At 42.1% G+C, this 24,380-nt stretch overlaps 1 protein-coding gene across 3 annotated transcripts in view; it reads left to right on the top strand.

Annotated features, from left to right (window-relative positions):
• Positions 1 to 9,700, top strand: part of CCDC25 (coiled-coil domain containing 25) — a 32,888-nt gene extending 23,188 nt beyond the window's left edge. For all 3 annotated transcript variants that reach the window (XM_017655825.3, XM_017655824.3, XM_017655823.3), the window contains 2 exons: positions 4,442 to 4,487; positions 8,148 to 9,700. In XM_017655825.3, coding sequence (XP_017511314.1) covers positions 4,442 to 4,487; positions 8,148 to 8,177 — 76 coding nt within the window. In that variant the 3' untranslated portion in view covers positions 8,178 to 9,700. The remainder of the gene's footprint in view (positions 1 to 4,441; positions 4,488 to 8,147) is intronic.
• Positions 9,701 to 24,380: the final 14,680 nt, after the last annotated feature.

The raw sequence follows: 24,380 nt of genomic DNA, 5'->3' as shown, positions 1-24,380 counted from the left end.
TGAAAGGTGTTTTTAAAAATGCTTTTTTTACATTTTGAAAATCGAAAGTAATTCATGTAGTGAGGCCTGCTCCAATGCACTCCGTTTTAAAATGAGAAATAGTTTGGATACTGAAATTCTAGTGTAAGGCATGAGAATACTGGCTATTAGTTTTCCAATGCTTCTATAACAGATTACCACAAATTTAGTGGCTTAAAACAACACAGATTAATCATCTTACAGTTCCATACATTAAAAGTACAGTGTGGTTCCCACTAGGCTAAAACCAAGGTGTCTGCAGGGCTGTGTTCCTTCCTGGAGCTCCAGGGGATAAGCTGTCCTTTTCCAGGTCCTAGAGGCCGCCCACATCCTTGGCTTGTGGTCCCTTCCCCCGTCTTCAAAGCCAGCACCATGGCCTGTCTCTGACGCCTCTTCCATAGTCACAGCCCCATCTGACCACAGCCCGCTCTGCTTTTAAGGATCAGTGCGATGTCAGTGGGCCCATCTAGATAATCCATAATCTCCCCGTCTAAGATCCTCAATCACATCTGTGGTGTCCGTTTTGCCATACATGCTAACATTTCTGCACATTCTGGAGCCAAGGATCCTTGGGTGGGGTCGTCATTCTGCTTGCCACACTGCGTCTGTAATAGACGTACAGTGCTGTGCCTGAAGAGGCTTCTGGGTTTTCCTAGGAAGGAAGAAAATTTATCCTGCAGTTTCTAGTCAGAATTCCTAGGTTTTTCTACAGTTTTCCATAGTTATCATTGTGATAAGTATACGAGAAAGAAAAAAAGAGGTATCAGCGTGCCTTTGGGAATAGTATAGGATCCAAGCAAGCTGTGTTGCCATGTTCTGACCCAGGTTCCTTCGAGTACCATGGATTATTAGAAAGATTGTCGCATTAGAATGTAGGTGTCATGATTAAGTACTGCTGTTTATTATTTATCTACCTGCACATATTCCTTCGGGGGGTTCTGCTAAAACGGGATGAATAGGTTCATTTAAAATACAGCATTCAAATGGAGAACTCCAGAAGCGCTCTCCTGAGTTTATGCTCTGCTAACAGGAGGCAAGCTAGTGCATAGATTTCAACATTCAATTTGAGCTGGAAGTGAGTTGGCTTTGTGTTGTGAGTGAAAGAAAAATGAGCAACTCCCTCAGTGTGGGAAAGTGTTTAGAATTTTGAGTGATGCAGGATTGAGAGGAGTTTATTTGTTTTTGTTTGTAGTGTGAGTGGAGAAAAATTTTGAAACATGCCATTTTGTGCCCTTTACAGATCTAACATAATTTTGTTTAGAAACATAATGTTGTATGTTACGAATATAACGTCATTTAATTTAGTTAGAAAATTTAATAAGAAAGAATAGCTGACATTTTTGGACCCTTGCCATCTCTATATTCTGCTTTACTAACATTATCGCATTTAATCCTAACAGTAGCCACATGAGGCAGATATTTTTATTTGCATTTTGTAGAAGAGGAAACTGACAAGCAGTCAGGTTACTTGCCCAAAGTCACATAGCTGGTCTTAGTCTGATTCTCAAGCTCACACATCTGTCACCACAATGTTCTATTCAGTGTTCCTATAGTATTTCATATAAATCAAGTAATTTATAGATGTCATAGTTTACCTTCAAATACATTACATTTGTGTTTCAGGTTAAACTGTACGCTACTAAAATTTAGGGGCTTTTGTGTTGATTTTACTAGTGTATAAAGTTGCAAGCATTTAACAAAACAACCCATCCCCTAAAACACAGTTTTCATATCTTCTGGGCTTTCTTTTGTAGTGTCAGCAGTATATAAAATGCCTGGATAAGCTGAGGGGGAAAAAAATCCTCACTGTTATTGAATGAAATTTTTGCTTCAAAAGTTTAATCAGTACCATTTCTTAAGCTGTCATTAGTCAGTGATATTTTTCCACTTGTTTATTAAGATGAATTTTTATCCCACATCACAGGTAGAGTAAAAGGAAAATGTAAGTGGAATAAATTGAAAAATCACTTTTCTGATCCATGTTTTTATACAATTTCATCTCTAGTGCTTTATTTTTAATAAATTATCATGGGTCTCAGAAAACCAAAAGCAGTTGCTTTGTTTATTTCTGTGAACCATATGCCACAAAAACAGCTTAGTTTCATAGGCTGCAGAATGTAGACAAACATGAGGCAAGGCTGTCACGCGATGCAGTGTGTCAAGGGTTCGCTTGGCATATCCAGAGCAGCTGTTTGCGTGCCCCCATCTCGAAGTTTTGTTTAGTTCCAACAACAAGCTCCGCGCTTCTGACGTATTTTATAGTCTGTTTTGATATGTTTGTAATGCTAGTGTCACTTTAATCTCTGCCTTTGAGTCTTCCACCCCAGTGGTTGAATGTTACGCCTACACATCTTCTCATTCTGCAGCCTTCCACTTGGCTTCTGATAGTAAAAAGTCCTTTATTTTAGGAGTGTCCACTTCAGTTGTGTGATTGCATAAGGATTGATTTGAATCTTCCAGGGGTTCTACAGATAAACCAGAAGATATTCTTACCCTGTACAGTATACCTGGTGCTTCCAGATGCTTTCAGTGAAGAGATGACTTACCAGTCTTGTACCCAGAAGATACCCAACCTCTTTCCAATTCTAAAACCATCATTTAGACTGTAGACTCCTTTCTATTTTCAACCTTTTGAACAAGAATGACAGTGTTTCATTACTAATTTCTACTGAGAGAAAAATGGATGGAATTGCCATTGTATACTTCAGGTTCTTTGAGCTCTAGTCAGGACCATGTCCATCAGCCTTCAGCTCAAACAGGAACAAAGAACAAAGCAAAGCCCACCACACAGAAGGCACCAACCTCCTTCTTAGGATAAAAGAGCTGCTGCCCTTGGAGACAGAAATCCACCTTGTTTTTGCAAATGAACATTTTGCTCCTTGTCCCCGGTGTGCAGGAACTGTAATGACCTCATCATGTAAACAAGTCTATGTAAAGATCATCCCTTAGGTAGTCTTTAAAAATATTTAGGTTGTTGGGAGGGTACCACAGTGTGAAGGCTAGATAGTAGCAGTATATTAACACCCTCTGTTAACCATTTTACTCAGTAAACAATAACGAACATTTCCCCTTCCTTAGGCTTCACATATTGTCACCCATCTTGGTCGTTAGCTCTTCAGACAGTTTTATAGCTCACACTTGCCCTGTCAACCTAGGATCTAATGGGGTTTTAGCTTGGAGAAACTTTTTATAGGGTTAGATGTTGGGAGGAAGCATTACATATCATTTCCTTTCTGTACCTGCTATGCCTGAAGCTATACACAGAACGAGAGAAGATAGTCGAAGAGACTTAACATTGGTTTTGAAAGTAGTTGGAGTCTTAGAGGTGACTTTGCCTGGAGAGTTAGAAAAGCAGAATAGCTTCTAGTCAGTCTACATTTGGTTTTTGAGAGCGAGTGGGCGAGCCTTTGGGGAAGTCCTTCAGGCGGGGGCCTGTGGGTGTCCGGTGGGCTCCGTCACTTACTGGCGTGTGCTGGGCAAGAGCGCCCACGGCTCCCGGCGGCGTGTCGTTGTCATGTTTCCTCCCAGTAACTGAATTTGTGGTTACATCCAAGTGAAAGCTTACCTGCTCTGTTAAAACACTGGTGTATTATGGTCTCACTTTCCTTTGTCTCTGTGTATTTTTAATAGAACTGTTGCATAGCTATTGCCGAATAAGTCTTATGTCTCCTCATAAGCTCTTTGGGGGCTGGGCTTTTTCTTCTTCATCATTTTCTATTTTCTTCCCATCCCGTCCTCTCCCCAGGAGTAGCACAGTCGTATACATCATGGATATTTAGTAAATACTTGTTGAATCTCGTAGGTCTCTCTTCACTTTGTATGCGGCTTCTTGCAGACCGCACTGTGCTCGCTCACGCAGTAGGGACAGTCTAATCGGGCCGCACACATCCAGCTTGAGGTCACACTCCTTGGCTTTCAGACTTTCCGCCTGAGTTGGTTTGATTGAGTGTGAGATGTCCCTGTGAGTACCGTCGCTTGGCCCGTGTTCGTACCGTTGTGCGGTTCGGTCCCGCTTGCTCAGCCTACTCACCTCTTAGGCTCCGTTCGGGTTCCCCCTCATCTGAGAAGTGGGCTCCAGCAACCCTGCTGCACTGAAGCGTTTCCTCTTTTCAATTCCTGGAACAACACAGTCTGGGCAGCATGCTTCAGCTGTGAGTCACACCTGCTCTTTGCCACAGAGGAATTTCCTCCTCTGCATAATGAAGAGGTGACACGAAGTGAGAGTGAGCAAGCCCTTTATGAAGTGCTGTGCATATCTTATTTACTGTTCATAGATATTTATCCTTTTTTTTTTGTTGCATTCTATTTTAGGGCAGAGCTTATGTTTTTCAAAAGACCCTCAGCAATGCTAGGTTGGTAAATACTCGTGAAATAGTTCCTGGCTGGATAACCTTATTTTAAATGGGCTTTTTTTTTCTTCCAGGAGTTACTCATCACTAATGAAAGTTGAGAATATGTCTTCGAATCAGGTATGCTCGAGTTATTTGATCTAATGTGCCTTGAAATCACTCATGAGGCGTTTTAAATAACTGACCCTACCAGCCAGTATTGATTCACATACTGCAAGTGGCTTGATGTGACTGGGCAGCTGTAACAGAGGTGGGCACTGCTGGGCCTTGCCCCTCTGCCTCCCTGTGGAATTTCTCACGTGTTTGTTTTTAAGTAGGTCGCCTCCAGAAAGAGGTCGTTTACCTTGTCCATTGTGAGTGTGGGTCTATGAGTATTTACAGGACTTCCTCATTCCTCATTTCCCTCTTTTCTAGTTGCAGGCATGCAAAGGTGCCTTTATTAATGTTCAATATTAATGCAGCTGTAGATTCTGTACAGTAATTGAGTGAGAACAAAATTATAGCCTTCAATTAAAAAAATAAAACCAAAGTATTAACCCTAAGATCTTACCCATGATCTGAGTGACAGCATTGTTGTGTTCATTCCTTAGGGCCTAAGGTAGATGTGGTGATCCATGTTATAGCACATTGAAAGGATCTTAACATCAGTATCTTTTTATTGGAACTGTGTCATGGACTTACTGTTTATGAGAACTGTCTTTATCAGATTTTGCTTTGAAGTATCTGGAGATAGCACAATTTAGGTATTATTAAATAGTCATTACAGAAAGTTGAAACTTGGTGGACGTATTTGCTATATTGTGTGTTTTATAGGATAGTTTACAAATATATACTTTACATCTGTGTTGTCCAGTACACTAGGCACTAATTGTATGTGGCTGTTTAAACTTAAATTAATTAAAACTAAATTAAATCACAAAATTCAGTTCCTCAGTCATACAAGCTGTGTGTGGCTGCTGTTTACTATGTTAGTACAGAAAGAGAGCATTTCCAGCATTGCAGAAACTACTACCTAAGAGCACTGCTTTAGATGCTGGAAAAATGGCAGGATTTAAAGCCCCCTAAAGGTCATCTAGTCAAACCCCATACTTGGTTTATGAATTGGAATTGTTAATAGGGTTTTAGACCTTTTTCATATGTATACGTTCTTCAAAAAATGAATAAGAACAATATCCTTATTCCTGTCTCTGTGAAGAACTAAATTTCTAAAGCTCCTTTACAAGTCAGAGATGTATCTTTATAATTTACTCCTGAAAAGTTCGAGAGTAACATTATGTGGTTAAATAGAGCCTTGACTTTGAAGTTCAGAGACTTAAACTGTCATTTACTAATTGGATAAGCCTAATGAAGTTATTTAACCTCTCTGAGGGTCTATTCATCAGCACTGAAAAGAAGACACATTACCTCAGGAGGCTGTTCAAAAATTTAAAAAAGGGCATATATGTGAGAGGTCTTCCTTGACTTCATCACTCTGTGACTACAACTGGTCATTATTATTTCTTATCTATATAGTCCTTATTTTCTATTTTCCCACAGAGTGTCAGTATCAAAAGATGAGGTGTATTTAATCCCTTCTGGAAACTATTCTTAGATTTCATGAAACTTACAAAAAAGCTTAATAGTTTAACAGAAATTGTTGACATACCCTAAAACGAATGTCTTTTTGTATTTGCTCTTATTGAAGTTTTGTGTTATTTACAGACGACTTTCAAGCAGAAATCTGGTGCCTGTGTTATGTTAGAACCTTTGACATTTTCATTCCCGTCATTACAGATTTTTAAAGTATGGATGTTGTCCTGGAATTAAGCAATAAACACACATATACATGCACATATATATACAAACACCATCTTATCAGTGACAATGTTAAGAGTTCCAGTATTAGGAAATCCCATTGGTATGTCAAAGGATTCCTAGCTCTTATGCTTTTCCTCCCTGTCTGTTGCTTGCTGCCCCTGTTTCTTAGCTCTAGGTCTGAATCAGGTTCAAGTTTCCAAGGAAGTTTTGCACTGGGTGTTTTTATTATTGTTCTCAAAGTGGTAGGACCCTTAGAACCTTTTCCTGTACTGCAAAGAAACAGGCTTTGGTTCTCCTTGTAACTGTTCTGCTAAGGAGTTAGAGACCTTTTATGATCCCATTGGCAGCATGATTAGTTGGTTTTCAGTTACAGGTTGGTGTTTATATAAAATGGGACTTATTTTTAAGTTCATCAGGAAAAGCATTATTCTTCTAGTCTGAAGTTGGTTTTATTTTGAGTTTTTGCTCTCCTATTTAAAGTAATTCTCTCCAATCTATCATTTCTTTCTGATCTTTCTAAATTTGGTAACAGAACCATAAACAATTACTTTTAATATTTTATTGGCTTATCCTTTCATAAGCTAATGACAAAAAAACCTATTCTGCTATATTGAAAATACTGACTCTTAAAGAGAATCTAAAACATAAAAATTGTCCAAATAATGTTTTGGATCTCAGATACATATTTACAAGTTACAGTAATCTCACAATGCAGATCCCCAGGCACATGGGAACTCTTGGCAAGTCTAACTCACAGCCTCCGTAGGGAGTGAGGCCCTTCTGTTGTCAGCAGCCCACATTACCTTAGTGAGTTTTTCATCCTCAGTGTTTGGAATATAAAGCTGATGTATCTTCAGAGATATATGCTATGACCCTTTTGACATCTAATCCTGTTATCTCAGTTTAGGCCTCCGGGGAAGGCATGGTTCTGGTGCTTGAATAGAATCTGGTGCTTATACAGTTACCTAAGGCATTTTTATTGTGGTCTCCGTTTGTTGTCCTTATTAAAGAGACGCACAGGAACTCCTGAATGAAAGGAGATAAATCAGACTTTACAGAAACAATTGTTTTCTACCTGTATTTCCTGTTTCCCTACCTATCTTCAGTAAGAGCTGTTAAGAAGGAGAAAAGCATATACACCTGTGAGCCTAAGTCCTGCCCTTTCTCTAGTAACTCAGGTATCAAGCAGTGGAAAAGGGGTAGAAGCCAAAACAAGTGACATTCTCGGGTCATGACATTTTCAAGCAAATAAATATACCAGAACTTACACTGTTAGTGAATGCTGGCATTCTGAGCAGTCCTCTTAGGGCATGCAGTGGCTCGGAAATGAGTCCGGAGCTCTACTTTTCTACTTAGTCTTCAGAACTTGTGAATAAGCCACACGGTAAAATTACACTATATACCATCATGTAAGGTTCTTTATCAAAGACTTGGCAAACCAGCTAACTTGGTAACTGGCCTATGGCTTCCTAGTGACATCTCTCATATAAAAAAAAAAGCCTCTTGTGAAGTCACAAATACGGGACAACCTTGAGGCTCTATATAATGGAATTTAGGCCAAAAATACTTTCACATGTTGGAAACATTGTTGACATAAGGATATTGAGGGAGTATTTGTTTGGTTTCATATTATGTTATATTTGTTGAAGGAGCTGTAATATTTTCTTTTAGTAATACTTGCTGCATCCTATACTAAGTCACTTGGGCCTTCTTTCATGATTTGGGAATCTCTGGTCTCTTAACTGTGTATTACAAGCCATGTTTTGACACCATAGAGGAGATAGCTGCTAATCCAGCTATTCTAAACAATCAACAATTTAAGATGGAGAAGAAATGATAAGTGAATTTAATGATAATTACTTTTTACTCTTAAACTCTACAATTAGGCTAAGGAGGCTTGTTACTTAAGACTAACTGTAAATTTTTTAAATGGAGTTATTTATTTTGAAGGCTCTTATGGTTTTACTTTTTTCTCTCCTATAGGATGGCAATGATTCAGATGAATTCATGTGAATGGAGAAAAGAACATTTTAAAGATGTGAATTTAGGGACAGTTGGAGACACTTTGATTTCATCTGTTTTCTGAGTTATAAAAAACAAGCAACCAAAATTCTACCTTCATTCTGCACAAATATTACCAACGTTGGAGTTTAAAAAATAATAGTGCCCTTTTTTGCTGACAGAAAAGGATCAGACATATGAAATATAGTTGGACTTGAGGACAGCCTCTAACTGAGGAAAATGAAAATATTTTTGCCAGAACATGTCTTGATACCTCATCAAAGTTGGCTGCCTTTGTTCTTGGGATAGACGTTAGAAGGAACCAGCTCTGAAAAGTATTGCTATTACTGTGGTCTGTCCCTGAAAACAGATGTCTTAAAAAGCTTTTCATATTCTTAAAATAGCTTCACTTAAGAAGAATGTACTAGTGAGCAATGTATATGAATGTTCCCCTCACATCAGATTTCCTGATTAGAAAAAAAAAGCCTATGGGTTTTTTAATTAATAGTGATATTTTCAGAAGATTGCTGGCTTCAGTGTTTACGTTCCATTGTGTCGTCTGGGTCTGTCAGCAGATTCATCCTCCACTCTTGGCTTGTCTTAGCTTCCGCGTTCTACGTCCTTGCTTCCTCCAAGCGAGGGCCTCTGCCTAGGTAGTAGCCTCACTTAAATAGTCAGTGTTAATCAAGCTGGGACTTTATAGCAGCTTTGACCTGAGCACCAGGCGTCCCACGTCACGTACCCTACAGCCTCCAGGTTCTGGGGTCCGTTTCCTCAGCAGTGAGGGAGAAACAGGCAGGAATGCTCTGGGCCTCCTCCTGAAAATGGAGTGCACCTGGTTTTTGTCGTGGGATGTAGCATAAAGCAAAAGTCTGCACTGCAATTATGATCTTAGAAAACATTAAGCATTTCACTAACCAGTCAAGTAACTTATTTCTTTATCTTGAAATAATATTTATTCTTGAGTTGTAACCCCAGAATTCAGATTTCTTAGTTGTAGGCCCAGTAACCTAATATGTAACAATACTTCTTATCTTCTGAACCACCTGCTCTCCAGTGCAATTTGGAACAAACGATGTCTTTTCATTGCAGCATATAAGGCAACCACTGTAGAAAGACAAAAACAAAGAAAGGGAAAGAACAAAGCCTGCAGGTCAGGAAGCGTACAAGTTCACATTTTAATCACACCCAGAACTCTACATGTAGCATTCTTATTCTTAACTTTATTCTAACCCAGCAAAAATGTATCTCCCCCAACAAATATGCTACCTGTAATAGCACTTTGGAGCTGTTGGTAAAACGAAAAGACTTCATTGTTTCTGTTTATCCCATATTGGTGTATGGGGTTGAACTGGAAAATTCCCTGAGGTATAACTCAGCCAAATCTTGAGAGGGGAAATAGGAGGTGACTCCAGACATCAGTGAGTATGTGTGTGTATGCGTGTGTGTGTATGCGTGTGTGTGTGTAATGATATTCAGCCTGGAGTTCTGGAATTTAAAAATGTAATAATAAAGATTCACTTTTTTATTTGGAAGGATATTGACATATGAATTCTTAGAATTTGCTTGCTATCCCCATTCACACACTGATTTTGAGGGTAATATGGCTGGAATAAACTACATCTATCATAGGCTCCATCTGGTGGGTTCTACATGGGTGTATCTTCCTCTCTCACTGGTGAATGCATCTCCCCTGGATACCCACAGGGTCAAAGTGGGCGACATTTCCCAGAAACACTTGATTGGGCGAGAGTCAGTAGCTGTGATGCTCAGTAAGACGGCCCTCCTGCCGTTTCGGTGGCACTTCTTCAACACTTAACCAGACGTCCGCAGTGGGAGGGAGACCTTGTCTCCGGCACCTCCCGCGTCCCCTCAGCCTCTGAAGGTCCTCTGCACCCCACACTGCATTTATAGACAGAGATTTTGAAGAATGCATTTATTTGTACTGTATGTGCGAGATCCTCAGCTTATTCTGGTTTAAAATGTCAAGGCCTACCTCTCTGCAGTTCTGAGTTCAATTCCTAGCTCTCGGACCCTTTCCGCTGCTCTGTGCTGATGTCCCCGTACCTCTGCCTGAGTGCTGGGTAGTCTGCCCACCGCCCCACTCCTGGGGTCCCAGGGAAAGCTGGACACTTTCAAGGGCATTGGTTCAATGCCAACAGATCATCTCATCTCTTGCTTGTGACATGTTTCCTAAAGTTCTGATAGGCAAATTCCAAATTGTCGGTATTTTTATGAACTGTACCCTTGACCAAATCCACGTACCCTGAGGCTTTCTCTTTCCCACTCTGCCTCCAGTTTCCCCACTGTTTGAGCTGCGTGCTGATGAGGTTCACCTTGTCATTTACCTCACTTCACAGTCTTTGTTATCTTCCTGTAGCTTTAGCACTCATTTCGTACCCACCTCGTTGATCTGGGGCCACAATCTTTGGGTAAGGGAGCTTGGTCACCGTGCCTGTGCTGGCACAGATGTTGGTAAGTTTACCAGTACAGGAAGTTTTAGCTTTAGCAGGAAAGGCAACAGGTTCAGCTGAACTCCTTCAGTGTCTTTGTTTGTTTGTTGTATCGCTGAAGCATGGGTTTTGGTGAGCCTGTAACTGTTCAGTGCCGCTGGTCCTGCTGCACAGGAAGGAAGGAACCACACATACGGCAGGATGAGGTACAGAGAGTTCAGCCCCAACCTCCAGTTGAAGACCACAGTGCTTGTGTACGTGTGAGAGGGGGAGCTCTTGTTCTCTGGGCTGGAACAGGTTATGGGAAAAACTGAGCAGAATGGAGAAATGGAAACTCCCAGTTTTTCCTGAGCTGTGATACTAAAGCCTGCTTTTCCTCTGTTTGATTTGAAGCATAGTATTGTGAATAGCAAATCCCATACTCAGAATGATCATAGTAGAGTGAGTGGGCAACCTTTTGATTTTAAAGTAGGCTGTAAAGCAATCAAACTAAACAGAAGTGTAAAATTAGAAACCTGAATTCCAAGCTAAATGTCTGTCCCAACCCATCTAATTCCAGCGAGCAGGTGACAGCTCAGAAGTGAAGGCCCCAGTGCTGGTGCCCGAGCACACAGACGTTCAAGGCTGTCCCAGAGTTCTCTGCACAGGGCAAGAGACTTTTATGTGCATTATTATCATTTCACAAATGAGATGATGCCAACCACATATTCCTCCCGTCCTGCATGAATGATGCGTAAAATATAATAAAAGCCTATAATTTGAGTAGAACCAAGCCTGTGGGGGGGAATCTCACTTTTGCCCTCCAAGGCTCCGTCTCACTGAAGGTAAGTACGTGCATACTGTGGGCAAGTAGGAAAAGGGAGGTTCTTGACTACCTGGGATGGTGGTCAACCAGTTTTGCTCTTCAGCAGGAGGAAAAGAATTAAAGGGGAGATTGCCCAAGAATTCCAGGGTGAGAACTGATGAACCCATGACTCAAGGGCTGTGATGTCCGAGCCTAGTATTTGAAGTTTATAACTTGATTCCCTGCCCCGCCCCGAGATTCCCACGGGTCTGCCTGAGATCTTGACGGGGACGTGGCTACACATGTGAAGACCTGCTGGGAAGGTATCATTGGTGAATGTGGCGGCTCCGCACCAGCACTGTTCATAGATTCACCCTTTCGGTGGTAGTGCTTATTCTAACGTTACTCGGTGTATTTTGAGAGGTTTGAGATAAAGGGAACCACACAAATACTCAAGTTTCTGCCCCAGCTGTGAACACATATTTGAATTCTTCAATTTTTACTGGAGGACATGTGGATTGTATGTCCCACTAGCCAGGGCAGTACCTGAATCCTTTTCAGTTTTAACTGCCTTGGCTACTAAAACTCTTGAGATTTAATTGTTTGGGTAAATTAACCTACATGGGAATGAAGGTCGAAACCAGAAATTTCATATAGAAAAATATGGAGATCCATGTGTACACTTGGTGGACTCGGGAGTACACTGAAAAATACAAGTATCTGTCTAACACCCTGTATCAACCATGGTTTATCATTGGGGTACACATAGCTGGTCTCTGTCTCACACTGATGGTTTTGTCCTTCCGATTTCGTGGCATCAATTATTGGAAGAATGCTGAGCTTCCCACCTTGGTAGTCGCACCATACCCAAATGCAGTAAGAATCAGGTCTGTGCTATCGGTATGCACCTACTGTCACTGACCTGGCATTTTCTGCCTTTGTTGACAGCCAGGGAGGAAATGCTCACCCTGGAAATCCCATGGAGCTTTTGCTAGTTCCCAAACCTGGTGAGTGGGTGTCAACATTTTAAGGCTGAGAAAAGAAGGGATTCTCCAAAGTCAGCATTAGCATTCATTTCCACATCGACCTCATCCTGTAACCATGCAGTAAAAATATAAGACTGACAGCCCGATGCTTCACATCCTGCCTAGATGAGGCCTTAGCTGCCTGCACTCCTGCTGTTATTTTGGTGTCTGCCTCAGCAGTTTGCCCTGTGTACAGAAGGCTAACATTTGCTTCTCATTTCTAGGATATGCTTGTGAGAACAGGATACATCAGGTGTTAGAGGCTGGCCTGTCGGTGTTGAACCTTTTTAGCTCCTTGGTCAAATCTAGGGTCAACAGGTCAAAATTAAAGACTGAAAAATGTAAAAAAAAAAATATTAGTGTAGTGCCCTTTTATCCAGCTCAGCCTCATCAAGATTATCTTCAGTTGTGAGGCCCTTGGCTTCATTACATTATATTATATTAAAATTACATTAATTTTAATACTGTGTGTATAATAAGTAGATAATGTATATATATATTACTTCAGCCTGCTGACTGCTTCCTGGAGGAATGTCCTCTTCCCCAGGATCTCTTAGGATTCCCATTTGGGAAGAATGTTCAGAATGTTTTCATTTATATGAATAGGTACACATAGTTGAGAATTCAAAAGACTTAAGAAGGTATAGGGCACAGATTTTTAGGGCAATAAAAATTTATCATGGTGGATACGTGTCATACATTTATCCAAACTCATAGAATGTGCAACACCCAAGAATGAGCCCTAATGTAAACTATGAACTCGGGGGGTTATGACGTGTCAGTACAGACTTGTCGATGGTAGCACTGTACCCTCTGGTGAGGGATGCAGATAATGGAGGCTGTGCATCTGTGTCGGGGTAGCGGGTAACTGGGAACTCTAGGTTATGTTCAATTTTTCAATGAACTTAAAACTGCTCCTAAAAAATAAAAGTCTACTTAAAAGAAGAAAAAAAGGGGTGTAGGGTGGTAAATGTTGGAAGTTCTAGACCTGGACTCAGTTTTGCTCAGGGACGCCGCTGGCTTCTTGGCCTGGGCATACAGTGGCTCAGCTAAGGAGGGAGGGGAGAGGTGCTTCTCTATGCCTTTGCCTTCTGGGGCATTTAATCCAAGAGAAAATGCCCAGCTGCTTCCCAGACCCCACACCTGGCTGCTGGGGCTTAGGGCTCAGAAATGGAGTTCAGAAGAGAAGATTAGGAGCGCTTGGTGTCCCCCCACCCTCGAACCAGCCTCTGCTTGGATGCCAAGTTAAGGACAAGTTGTCTCTCCATAAGTTCTTGTGTTCCAATTAAAATCTGAGCTCAGTGGAGAATGAACCAGAGAAGGGAGGGAAACTGCTGACTTTCATCTCAGTTCATGCTTGGGAGTGGGGAGGGGAGGTGGTGGGAACGGGACTGGCTGCAGGCAACTCAAGACGCCAGTGCCCAGTTCCCCTTTGATTCCCTCTCCCACGCCTGACCTGCTGCCTTGCTGCTCAGTGTCCTAATGCCAACTGACTGCATCAAAAAGGATGGGAGATAAGAGTTCACGTGGGTGAGCATATGGGCAGTATAATGAAGCAAAAGGAGCCAGACACCGTTTCCACCCAGATTTTACCTTTAGGAGTGTGGATTTTAGGATATAACTCAACTACTTTGCTATGTGACTTACTACAAGTCACTTTTGCCCACTGGAAAGTGAGGAATAGGATCGGAGCAAAGATTATAAATTCCAGTGCTCTAGGGGTCAGGCGGGCAGTGGAAGTGAGGGCCAGTGAAGCGAGGTGGACGGGTGCATAAACACACCATGTGTGAGCTTCCAGTACCAAAGGGGGCAGCTGCTGCTTGCATCCACCTAAGAATTGCCACAGGTTAACAAAAATATGTAGGAGAGGCTAATGAAGGTGACAGAAGCTAATGGAGCTGATTGATTTAAGGAGCTAACCTTGATAGGACAGGAACAAATAAATGGCTTTTTTCTTCAGTTACTTTCAACAATGCTCTGGGGGAAAAAAACCCCAATGCTCTGATTTCTCTTCCCCACCCTTTGATGACATCCTGGACCAACAGATCAGATTCTATGACTTTCTGATCACTTCCTAATATAGGAACAGTTCCATGTTAAGGTGACAACTTTCTTTTAGGTATTAAAAATTCCAGTCCCATTTAAATCAAAGCCTTAATCACAAATATCATTCAAAACTTTGGCCCACCTTCTAGTTCAGGCCTGGTTCTTTACCCTGCCTCTTCCAACTCTACCCTACTGTTTCCCTCTTCCCTACCAGCCAGCTCCTCCAAAAGTGGGTAGAGGCTACACCGGTAGCCTTAAGGAGGGTTTCTGCTTGATCCCATTCCACAGGGACCAAGGGTAGGGGGTCTTAGGTGACAGGCACAATTGTGATTTGGTTATTTGTGTCTTGCAGCTAGAACAAGGGTGTACCCAACTACTTACTGCTCTCAGCTTTAATGCTTCGTGAATCTCCAATAGCAGATACTCTATGAATCTGATTTTTAAGTCAAATTTCCAAATTTGTATATGTCAGCTTAAAATTATTCAATACTGCTGGGCCCAACCAGGCCTGCCTATGGCCATCAGCTCGAGGGCTCTGGGTTAGAACGATTTCTAAAGTTTCTCCCAGTCCTCATCATCTATAAATTTATGATTTTCCAAGGTTTAGTAAGAACCCCTGGAGGTCATCCAAGCTACTTCCCTTATAGGCAGGGTTCCTCCCCTTTCCCTCCCCACTAGGAATTCTGGGAGGCAGAGGCTCTTGGAAATGTTTATCCTGAAAGGATACCACCAGGGTCCTGGAGAAACGAGAGATGAAGGGAAGGGCCAGCAGGTGGCAGGAGAGAGCAGCACGGGCTGTGGTTGGGCCGTCCTGTGAGTCCGCATTGTGTCCTTGCAGGTGGATGGCAGGTTGAACCCTGGACATCAAATAGCGCCCTGGCACCAAGAATCTTGAAGCTCATCTGGGGAAGCTGTGCTTATCTAGGGGGATGGAAGTCCTCAGAGCTCTTTGCCATTAAAATGTTAGAAATGTCGGGTGGAAGGTGCCTGAACCTCCTCAATTAATACCACGTATTGTTTTAAAAAGAAAATCGCTATCAAAACATAAAGTTTATATTTAAAAACAAATCTGTAGTTATAGAATCAGCTTCTAGCGTTCCTTCGCAGGCGTAATGCCCAGGTTTCACAAGGTGGGATTTCATAGAGTCGTAGCCTGCGGAGGTAGGAAGGCACCGTAAGGGTCGTCTAAGCCCACGGTACTCTCCTGTGCCCTTCACGACGTCCCGAAGCGGAGAGTCTCAGCACAAATGCATCCGGACATAGTTCTTTATGAAGCCGCTTGGCTAGTACAGAGTTACTTTGTGGAGCCAAAGCCAGCCTCACAGTGACTTCTGCCCACCATTTTGTCTTCTGGAGCCACACGGGGCAAACTGACTTCTTCCGTGTCACGACCTTGAAAGGTTTAAAGACAGCTGTCAGCTGCCCCTTGTGATTACTCCTAAACATCCCATTAGTCAGGAAAAGCAGGCATCTGGGGACAGAGACACCTTCTCACATCACATGGGGCAAGCCCCCCTAATTCCCTCATTCTCCCAATTCCCAGAAAAAGAGTAGCTCCCCAACTGGGCACGGTCCCCAGCCATGACCCCGTGGCTCAAGCAAAGCAGAGCAGAGGAGAGGAGAGGCCATTCTCCACGCATACCCAGATCACCTGACTCTTCGACCTGCATTGTCAGCAAATCCCCGGAGTCTTCCCCACACATCTCGCTGATTAGACTCTTGGGGCCAGGGAGGATTTTTTGGACCAAAAGACGTTAGTCCAATTACTTTTTAATTTGTTAACTGTAAAATGTAATCAATACCCAAAAGTGTGCATAGAAAAATACACTCATTTTCAAGGGTAATAATAACAAATACCTGTGCTCTATTGCCCAAGCTAGGGATTAGAGCCCCCACGAGAGCCCCCTTTGTACCTGCGCCTATTCACATCCCTCCCTTCCTCTCCAGCTCTCCTGACTCAGGATGATCGTCCCCATGGCTTCATCCCCTACGTGCATTTCCCAAAACATACACTGTTCGGTTCTGTTTTGATCTTTATATAAATGGCATGTTATTGTAATTTTTTTCTGACTTTTCTTCCATTCAATATTATGTGTTTAATGAATTTTCCCTATTAAAGATATCTTGTGAGAGCCTAGTGAGTTAATTTTGGCTTGAATTATTTCCTCTGACATAATCCCCTTCACAAACATGTGTACATATTTATAAACATTCCTTCTATGTTGTCAGCCAAAAGATTTGAAAAACATTGAATGAGGTAGATCTCATTACCTTCAGCACACTTCTAGAAAATTTACTTTCCGACTGAGATTAATCAATTATTCACTCTTTTTACATACCTACTAACTAATCTTCCTAATTGTACTTTAATCCAGACTGTTTTTCCCTACTTGCTCACATGGTTATCAAAAAACATCTTGCTTGAAATACAAATAAAATATATTTACATTTAAATATATTTGCATTTTCCTGATCTTCCAGTCCAGCGACCTTGTCAGGAAAGGTTCAGAGAAGCTTGGATTGGCTCCTAGAAATTGCTGTGCCATTTTCTAAATAGCATAAAGCAGCCCTTTGGTTTCTATAATTTTGCCTGAGATTGCTGGCACTCTCACTAAGCCCAGAGTTATGGGAAACCATCTTTAGCCTTTGGAAAATCAGAACTGCACTTTCTGATCTTTTGTTTTCCATGGTTTCTGAAAGTTCAGAAGGAACACCTGAAAGACCTCCTTCACAAGTTTTCAGTATGCACAGTCCTTTCATCTAGGCTGGGAAGTTATGACTTGGAGAAGACAAGAGGTACTAACCCGCTGAGATAAGTAAGGCATTTTCATGCAGAGAAGGGAAGAGGCCCAAGCTCTTAATGACTGGCTTCCAGAAAGTGGTAGATGAAGTAATGTTAAATCAGCCGTATGTGTGGGATTAAGACTTAGAGGGTGAAAGGGCAAGGCTGAGATAGTCACGGGGGTAATAAAAACATTAGCTGTTAGGAGAAATGAATCAGATTGCCAGAAGGAAATGGTAGAGCTAGAATGATTTGTAGTCGGTCCATTTAGCATGGAATGATAGCTTTCTCCACCAGCCGGCTCCCAGCCAAAGTACAGGTGAGGACAAAGAGGACAGGATGGTCAAGGGCTGAGGGGGACCAGCTAAGGGGCGGGTTCAGATCAGTTTAGGCATTTGTGAGGGCAGCACCAAAGGGGCTGGGGGGGCCTCCAGGCTCCAGGGGAAGGGAATCGGTGGAACAAAAGGAGGTGTGGCCCAGGGGATGTGGGCTAGGTTAGGGGAGGAGGTCCTAGGAGAGCCGTGTGATGGCTGTCATAGGAATGGCTGTGCTGGGAAGGATTCGGCAGGAATGCCTATGGCAGAGTGACAGTGTGGCCTGGGGAAGTGGTGCCACATGCTGCTGGAACAGAGCAGAGTGAGGCCAGGAGGGTGGGGGCAGGCCCAGGGGGGCATCGCCGTGCAGGTTAGCACCACCTATTATATGCCAGCTGCGAGGGTGGAAGGGGAAAGTACCAGAACCAGATGGTGGGAACATTGCGGGGGGACAGCAATGCGTTCATGCTGGGGAAGCCAGAGCAGGGAACGAGGCCGAGTTTCCTACGTGGCCACAGAACCTGATGGCAGGGGGAGATGCCCCCTAGGGCAGGGGAAAGCCACTGCGGTTAAGGGGAAGGGCGAGAGAGAGAGAGAGAGAGAGAGAGAGAGGCGTCCAGAGTGAGTGGAAATCAGCAGGATAAGGCTGGACTATGAGGGCTTGTAGAGCAGCTCTGGGAGCCAGACTTTCAGGAAGGGGGCTGAGGCCGAATGTGGAGTTTGCAGGACAGCAGGGTTGCTGATGGCTGGGGGTTCAAGGCAAGATGCTGTGGGTAATACAGGTGAAGGCCCAGAGAGCTGGAAGGTCTCTGCGAGGCCAAGGAGTGACATTGTTTAAGTCTCAAACCCCCCTCCGGGGTGAATACGAGCTCCCTTGCATAGGTGCTGGAGCCCAGAGTAGATGCGAACATAAATAATGAGCTCTCTGCAAGCTGGGCCATTATTCGTCTTCCCACCCACGGGAGGAGCTGCCCCAGTGGGGAGAGTTCATCTATCCATTTGGTACAATATCTGTATACTCTCCCGGGCAAACCAAATCGTGTGAGACCATTGGAAACATGTTGGCTTCCAAATTCAAACAGGAACCAGTACAGTCTAAGACGTATTTGAACAATGTCTACAAATGTAATCTTAATATGCCCTCCTTATTTTAGATTGAACATTCATAAGCATTGCATTCCATTTTTAACTCGTAACTTAGCAATACACATTGATTACTGAGAAATCGTGATTCTCTGTAAATTAATTATGTTCATAAAAGCCAAGAAACATCTGAATCATCCCTGAATTCAAGTTGAACTCCAGAGTCCTGGGTTTTCCTGGCAAGATCCCCAGTCTCACTGACTTTATCTCACCAGAGACCGCTAGGGCTAATCTCACTTGTTCTTTATTAATCATTGCCAGAGCCAGACCTAACCACTGAAACCCCAGGACCTTCATGGGCAATAAACCAACCCTACCACCATTCTTGTTTTATTTTACTTAATTTTTGCTTAATTATTTATTTATTTTTAGTGTTTGCTTTATTTTTTGCCATAGCATTTGTCACGATCTACCACACTACATATTTTTTGTATCTATTTGTTGAGCTCGATCCCACGTAGGATCCCACAAAGGCAGGGATTTTGATTAACTCTAAACCCCAATATCTAGAGCAGCAGTTGGCTCATAGTAGTCATGCAACAAATATTTGTTGAGTAAATGAAATTTTCGAAAGTGAAGTTTAAATATATATATTTAATGGGTGATATGAATTCATTTTACTACATTTAATGTAAAGGGGGATGGGGCTTCCAGAAAGCAATAGGGGCGTGGATGATTTTTAAGTGCCCTTATCATGAAATTAATGAATGAAGCTGGAAAGGACTTTAGAGATCAGCCAGAATAGAGGTGTGACCTGATTTTTTTATTAAGGTATTGATATACACTCTTATGAAGGCTTTACATGAAAAAACAATGTGGTTATTACATTCACCCATATTATCATCTCCCCACACACACCCCATTGCAGTCACTGCCCATCAGTATAGTAAGATGCCAGAGTCAGTATTTGCCTTCTCTGTGCTATACTGTCTTCCCCATGATCCCCCCCACACCATGTGTGTGCCAATCATGATACCCCTCAATCCCTTTCTCCCTCCCTCCCCACCCCTTCCCTTTGGTAACCGTTAGTCCCTTCTTGGAGTCTGTGAGTCTGCTGCTGTTTTGTTCCTTCAGTTTTGCTTCATTGTTATACTCCACAAATGAGGGAAATTGTGGCACTTGGAAGTGTGACCTGATTTTATCATCCAGGGCGTGGCAGAGGCGGGACTAGAACCAATGTCCTGACTCCTAGGCCAGTACTATTTCAGCATCCTCCCCTCTCAACCAATCCCCCGCTAGTCCCCCACCACACAGTGGGTAGAGGATGTGTGGGGCATCTTAGCAGAGATGGACTTACTATGAAACCAATGATGCTTAAGTTATAGGGTTTGGAATAAAAGTATTAAAAGATGGGCACTGAAGTCTTGTTCTCATGCCTGATTCCATCCCTCATTCTCCCACACCCTGCTCCCTAGATTACTCTTTATATTTTTGCTGTATTCTTACCGCTCTCTCTTAGATTTCACGTGATGCTGATTTGTGCCATTCCTGGTGGCATTAGCTTTAAGAACTTAAATAAGATGGTGTCTGCCAGATTTCTCCACTGTAAATGTGCATATTTCCCACTTTGTCCAGAGAAGGTATTTGGTGTAGTGATCCTTTGAGATTATACAATTGTTCCATTTCTTATCCCACTCTTACATGCTAGTTTTAATATCCATTAATTTTTTTAAAATTAATGATTAGTATGTGGGCTGTAAAGTGGATTCTAACATCACCATTCCTTCTGAATTTATTAGTTGGCATTTTATTATATGGAAGAGTTTTCTCTTCTTCCCATCTATATATTTATATCAATGTACCTTTTTTTATTATACCAAATGCATTCATTTCTATTGATTTCATTATTTGATGCTTAAATTGTTCCAGATTTGACCAACAGGAGCCCTATGCTAGCTTCTATGTCCTTTTGACATGACCCATCATTCTTTTAAGCATTTCCTTAATTTGTGGTATCAATAAAACAGTTCCAGGCTCATTTTGTACTTTCCCTGCCCCTGGAGTCAGTCATTTCTCCTGGTTCCTTTCAGTAGAAAATGGTATTAAAAGGCCAAGATATCAGGGTCCAGTGTGCTTATTTCTATGGGGTGTGCTACTCTCAGACCTTCTCAGTGGAGATAGACACACATACCCTTTGCATCTCTATTTATGTATCTATCATCTCTCAATCCATCTGTTAAACCATGAATTCACACTGAGATATATATATTTTTTTAATTTTTAATTTATATATAAAATATGTATATTTTTTAAGGAATCAGCTCATGCAGTTGTGAAGGTTGGCTGGCAAGTCTGCAATCTGCACGGCAGTCTGGCAGGTGGGAAATCCAGGCAACAGTTGACATTGCGACCTTGAGTCAGAAGGCTGAGAACTCAGGCAGGACCTCTAGGCTGCAGTTTGGAGGCAAAAGTCCTTCTTTGGCAGGCTTTGCTCTTAAGGACCACCTGAATTATGGAGAGTAATTTATTTTGCTGGAAGTCTACTGATTTAAATATTAATCACATCTTAAAATGTACCTGCACAGCAACATCTAGACTTGGATTTGATCAAATAACCAGGCACCCTGGCCTGGCCAAGTTGAATGCATGAAATAACCAAGCCAGCAGCACAGTATAATGACCAGGGTGTGCTAGCTGCTACAACAAAGAATCCCTAAATGGCAAAACCAAAAAAGATTATTTCTTGCTGATAGTAGTCTGGTATTGGTTGGCACATCACAGAAACTTTCAGGAGCTCTGTTCCTTCTAATTAGGATCTCTATATCCCCTAAAGCCTTGGAAACCTCCATTGGATCCCACATATGCAGCCAGTAGGCATGAGAAGAGAGAAAATGGAGGCTGGTACACGGGACAGTTTGATGGGCCAGGCCTGGAAGTGACACCGAATCACGCTGCTTACATTCTGTTGGCCAGAACTCAATCAACAGCCAGTCCTGTTGCAGTGGACACTGAGAATTGTTGCTCTGCTGTGCTATGCCCAGGAGAAAACAGGAAACATTTTGGAAAACAACTAGCCAGTGTCCACCCCGAGTAAATACACAGGTTTGCACTTTTATTTTTCATTAATACGTCCTGGAGATCTTCCTTATTTGTACAGAAAGAGCTTCCTCATTCCTTTTTAAAAATATCTGCAGGGTTTCCACTTTATAGATGTGCCACAATTTATTTAATCAGTCCCACTTAGGCACTTGGATTGATTTCCAATCTGTTGAAATGTTCAAGTGAATTGTCTATTTAGAGTTATTTTGTTCATGTGCAGGTAAATCTGTAGGATGAATTCTCAAGAGAGAGATTACTGGTTTGAAGAGGGAAATGCATTATAATTTGGAAAAATTTGTCAAATTGCCCCCTTCTAGAACATTTCTCTTATTAAGAGTCCAGTTGATCATTCTTTGATAGGCCATTTGTATTCATTTCCTGTCTTTGTCCACATCCTTCTTGACTTCTTGACTGTAGGACCTCTGATAGTAGGAAGATTAGTTTTCTGTCTGTGACGTAAGGTGCAAATATTTTTCCCAGTTTTCTATTTGCCTTTGGTCTTTGCATAAAGTTTATTTTCCATGCAGAAATGTTTCATTTTTGTATAGTTGAGTTTATTAATATTTTCTTGTGTGGCTTGTAGATTTTGAGCCTTCATTAGAAAGCCTTTCCCATGGTGAGAGACAGAGGAGAACAGAATAGAACAGGGCCAGACTGGAGGCAGAGAAACCAGTTAGGATGTTGTTACCATCACTCTGGGGAGGATGGAGAGTAAGTATACTTGTCACCAACTTGACGACAGGTTGGTATGGGCACTGGGGTGAGGGAGGGGGCGAGTGAGTGAGGTTTCTGGCCAGTTGGTGTTCTGAAGAGTATAGTAAGCTTTCCCATTGTTTCTGAGTTTTGGGCTGATTTGGGGAGGTGAAGGGTGGGGGTTAGAGCAGAACCCTAGAATGGAATGTGTTGTGAAGCTGTTTTATTTACCTTTCACTTTAGCATATCCAGCTACTATTAACTTTTGTGCTACTAAAAACTAAATTATGTCATAAAGTAAATAAAGCAGGCTTATCTTGTTCCCAAAGACAATATAGAGTTCCCTAAAACCAAGAAGCCAAAAAGAGACATTAAAGGGACTGAAAAAGAAAACTGCAAATTGCCATTATACATGTAAAAAGATGATTAACTTTACTCATAATAAGGTCAATGCAAATTTAAACTGCAAGAAGTATCAGTTCTCATCTGTGTGATGGATAAAAGCTTAAAGTTTGACCACATATTTTGATTCTGATAATTCCAGAAGATAGGAGGTAGAATCTATAAAAAGGCAGATCTTGTCTCGACCCCTGAGTTGGATCTTAGGGCCCCAGAAAACTAAGACTCGAGCACAAAACAACATATTGGACGAGGAAGGAAATCCTGCCCTCCTGTTTGTCCCCTTTCTGTGGCCTGCAGGGTTGTTTATTTGTCACTGGGCTTCTCAGTATTTTCCATTCTTTCTTCCCAACCTTGCTAACTTACTCACTGACCAGTATTTATTGAGCACCTCCCACGTGCCAAGAACCACCTCAGGTGTTGAGATACCTTAGGGACGAAACTGCGAAAACTCCCTGCCTGACCTCACAGAGCATCCACTCTGATTGAGCCCTCTCTCTTCTCTCTCTCTGTATTTCTCAATATAAATCCTGTTTTTACATAGTTTCTGCTTTCTCAGACTATGGTTTATCATGACCCTTCATGGCCCTATGTCCCAGATTCTCTCAACATTTGGGTGAACATCTGTGTTATGCCTAATCTGTTATAAACAGTGCTGCATTGAATAGACTCAAACACATGTCATCTCATATTTACACCAGTGAGTTGGAGCATGGTTGGGCTGAGGAGGGTGTCCATGTGGATAGTCAGTGGCAGCAGCCTGGAGTGGGGTGCCAGGGCCCCAGGCAGGTGGGCAGAGGGATCCTCATAGGAGTGGAAGTGGTAGCAACCACGGGACATCATGGGGGTACTGGACAAATGACAGATACATTATAGATAATGGGAGTGATTGGCTAACCATTGGAAAAAGGTATCCCTCCAAATACAGGACGGGAGAAAGCAGAGTGGACCCTGTAATGCTGGACTGGAATTAAACTCATGGCCTCCCAGAAATATGTATGGAAATAGAAATAAATATAGATGTGTGTGTTTGTGAGAGTATGTGTGTACATATTTATCTCCCCTAGCTATGTCTATTAAAAGAAGTCCTAAGGACACAGACACCCCATAAAGCAATCAGCTCATCTAATAGCCTGATCTTGGTTTCTAAACATCATTCCACTCTAAAAGGTTCTTTGGAGAAGTGGCTTGTTCTACAACTGGGATAGGCAAAGTGCAAGACAAGCCCAAGCATAACGGGTACAAGTCAGAGAGATACAGGACTAGTCTGAAGGTGCATCTACTGGCCGTGTATGGGATTTAAGCATCAAAGTCAATAATGACTTCAGTAGGTTATAACTCATTAAATAAAATAGGAAAAATTGAGTCCATGCAATATAAATGTATAAATGAATCAATTGAAAGTTTGACAAAGAAATGGAGTATTTAGAATACCTCTCCACAAAATACTTACTAATTACAGAGGAGAGAAGCAGGAGTTGGTAATGGAGAAGCCTAGCAGATACAACCTTAATCAAGTGATCAAAGTGAACATCAT

This window comes from Manis javanica, chromosome 3 (genome assembly GCF_040802235.1).
Source record: "Manis javanica isolate MJ-LG chromosome 3, MJ_LKY, whole genome shotgun sequence".
NCBI classification, from domain to species: domain Eukaryota; kingdom Metazoa; phylum Chordata; class Mammalia; order Pholidota; family Manidae; genus Manis; species Manis javanica.
This window is presented reverse-complemented; position numbering and strand designations above follow the sequence as displayed.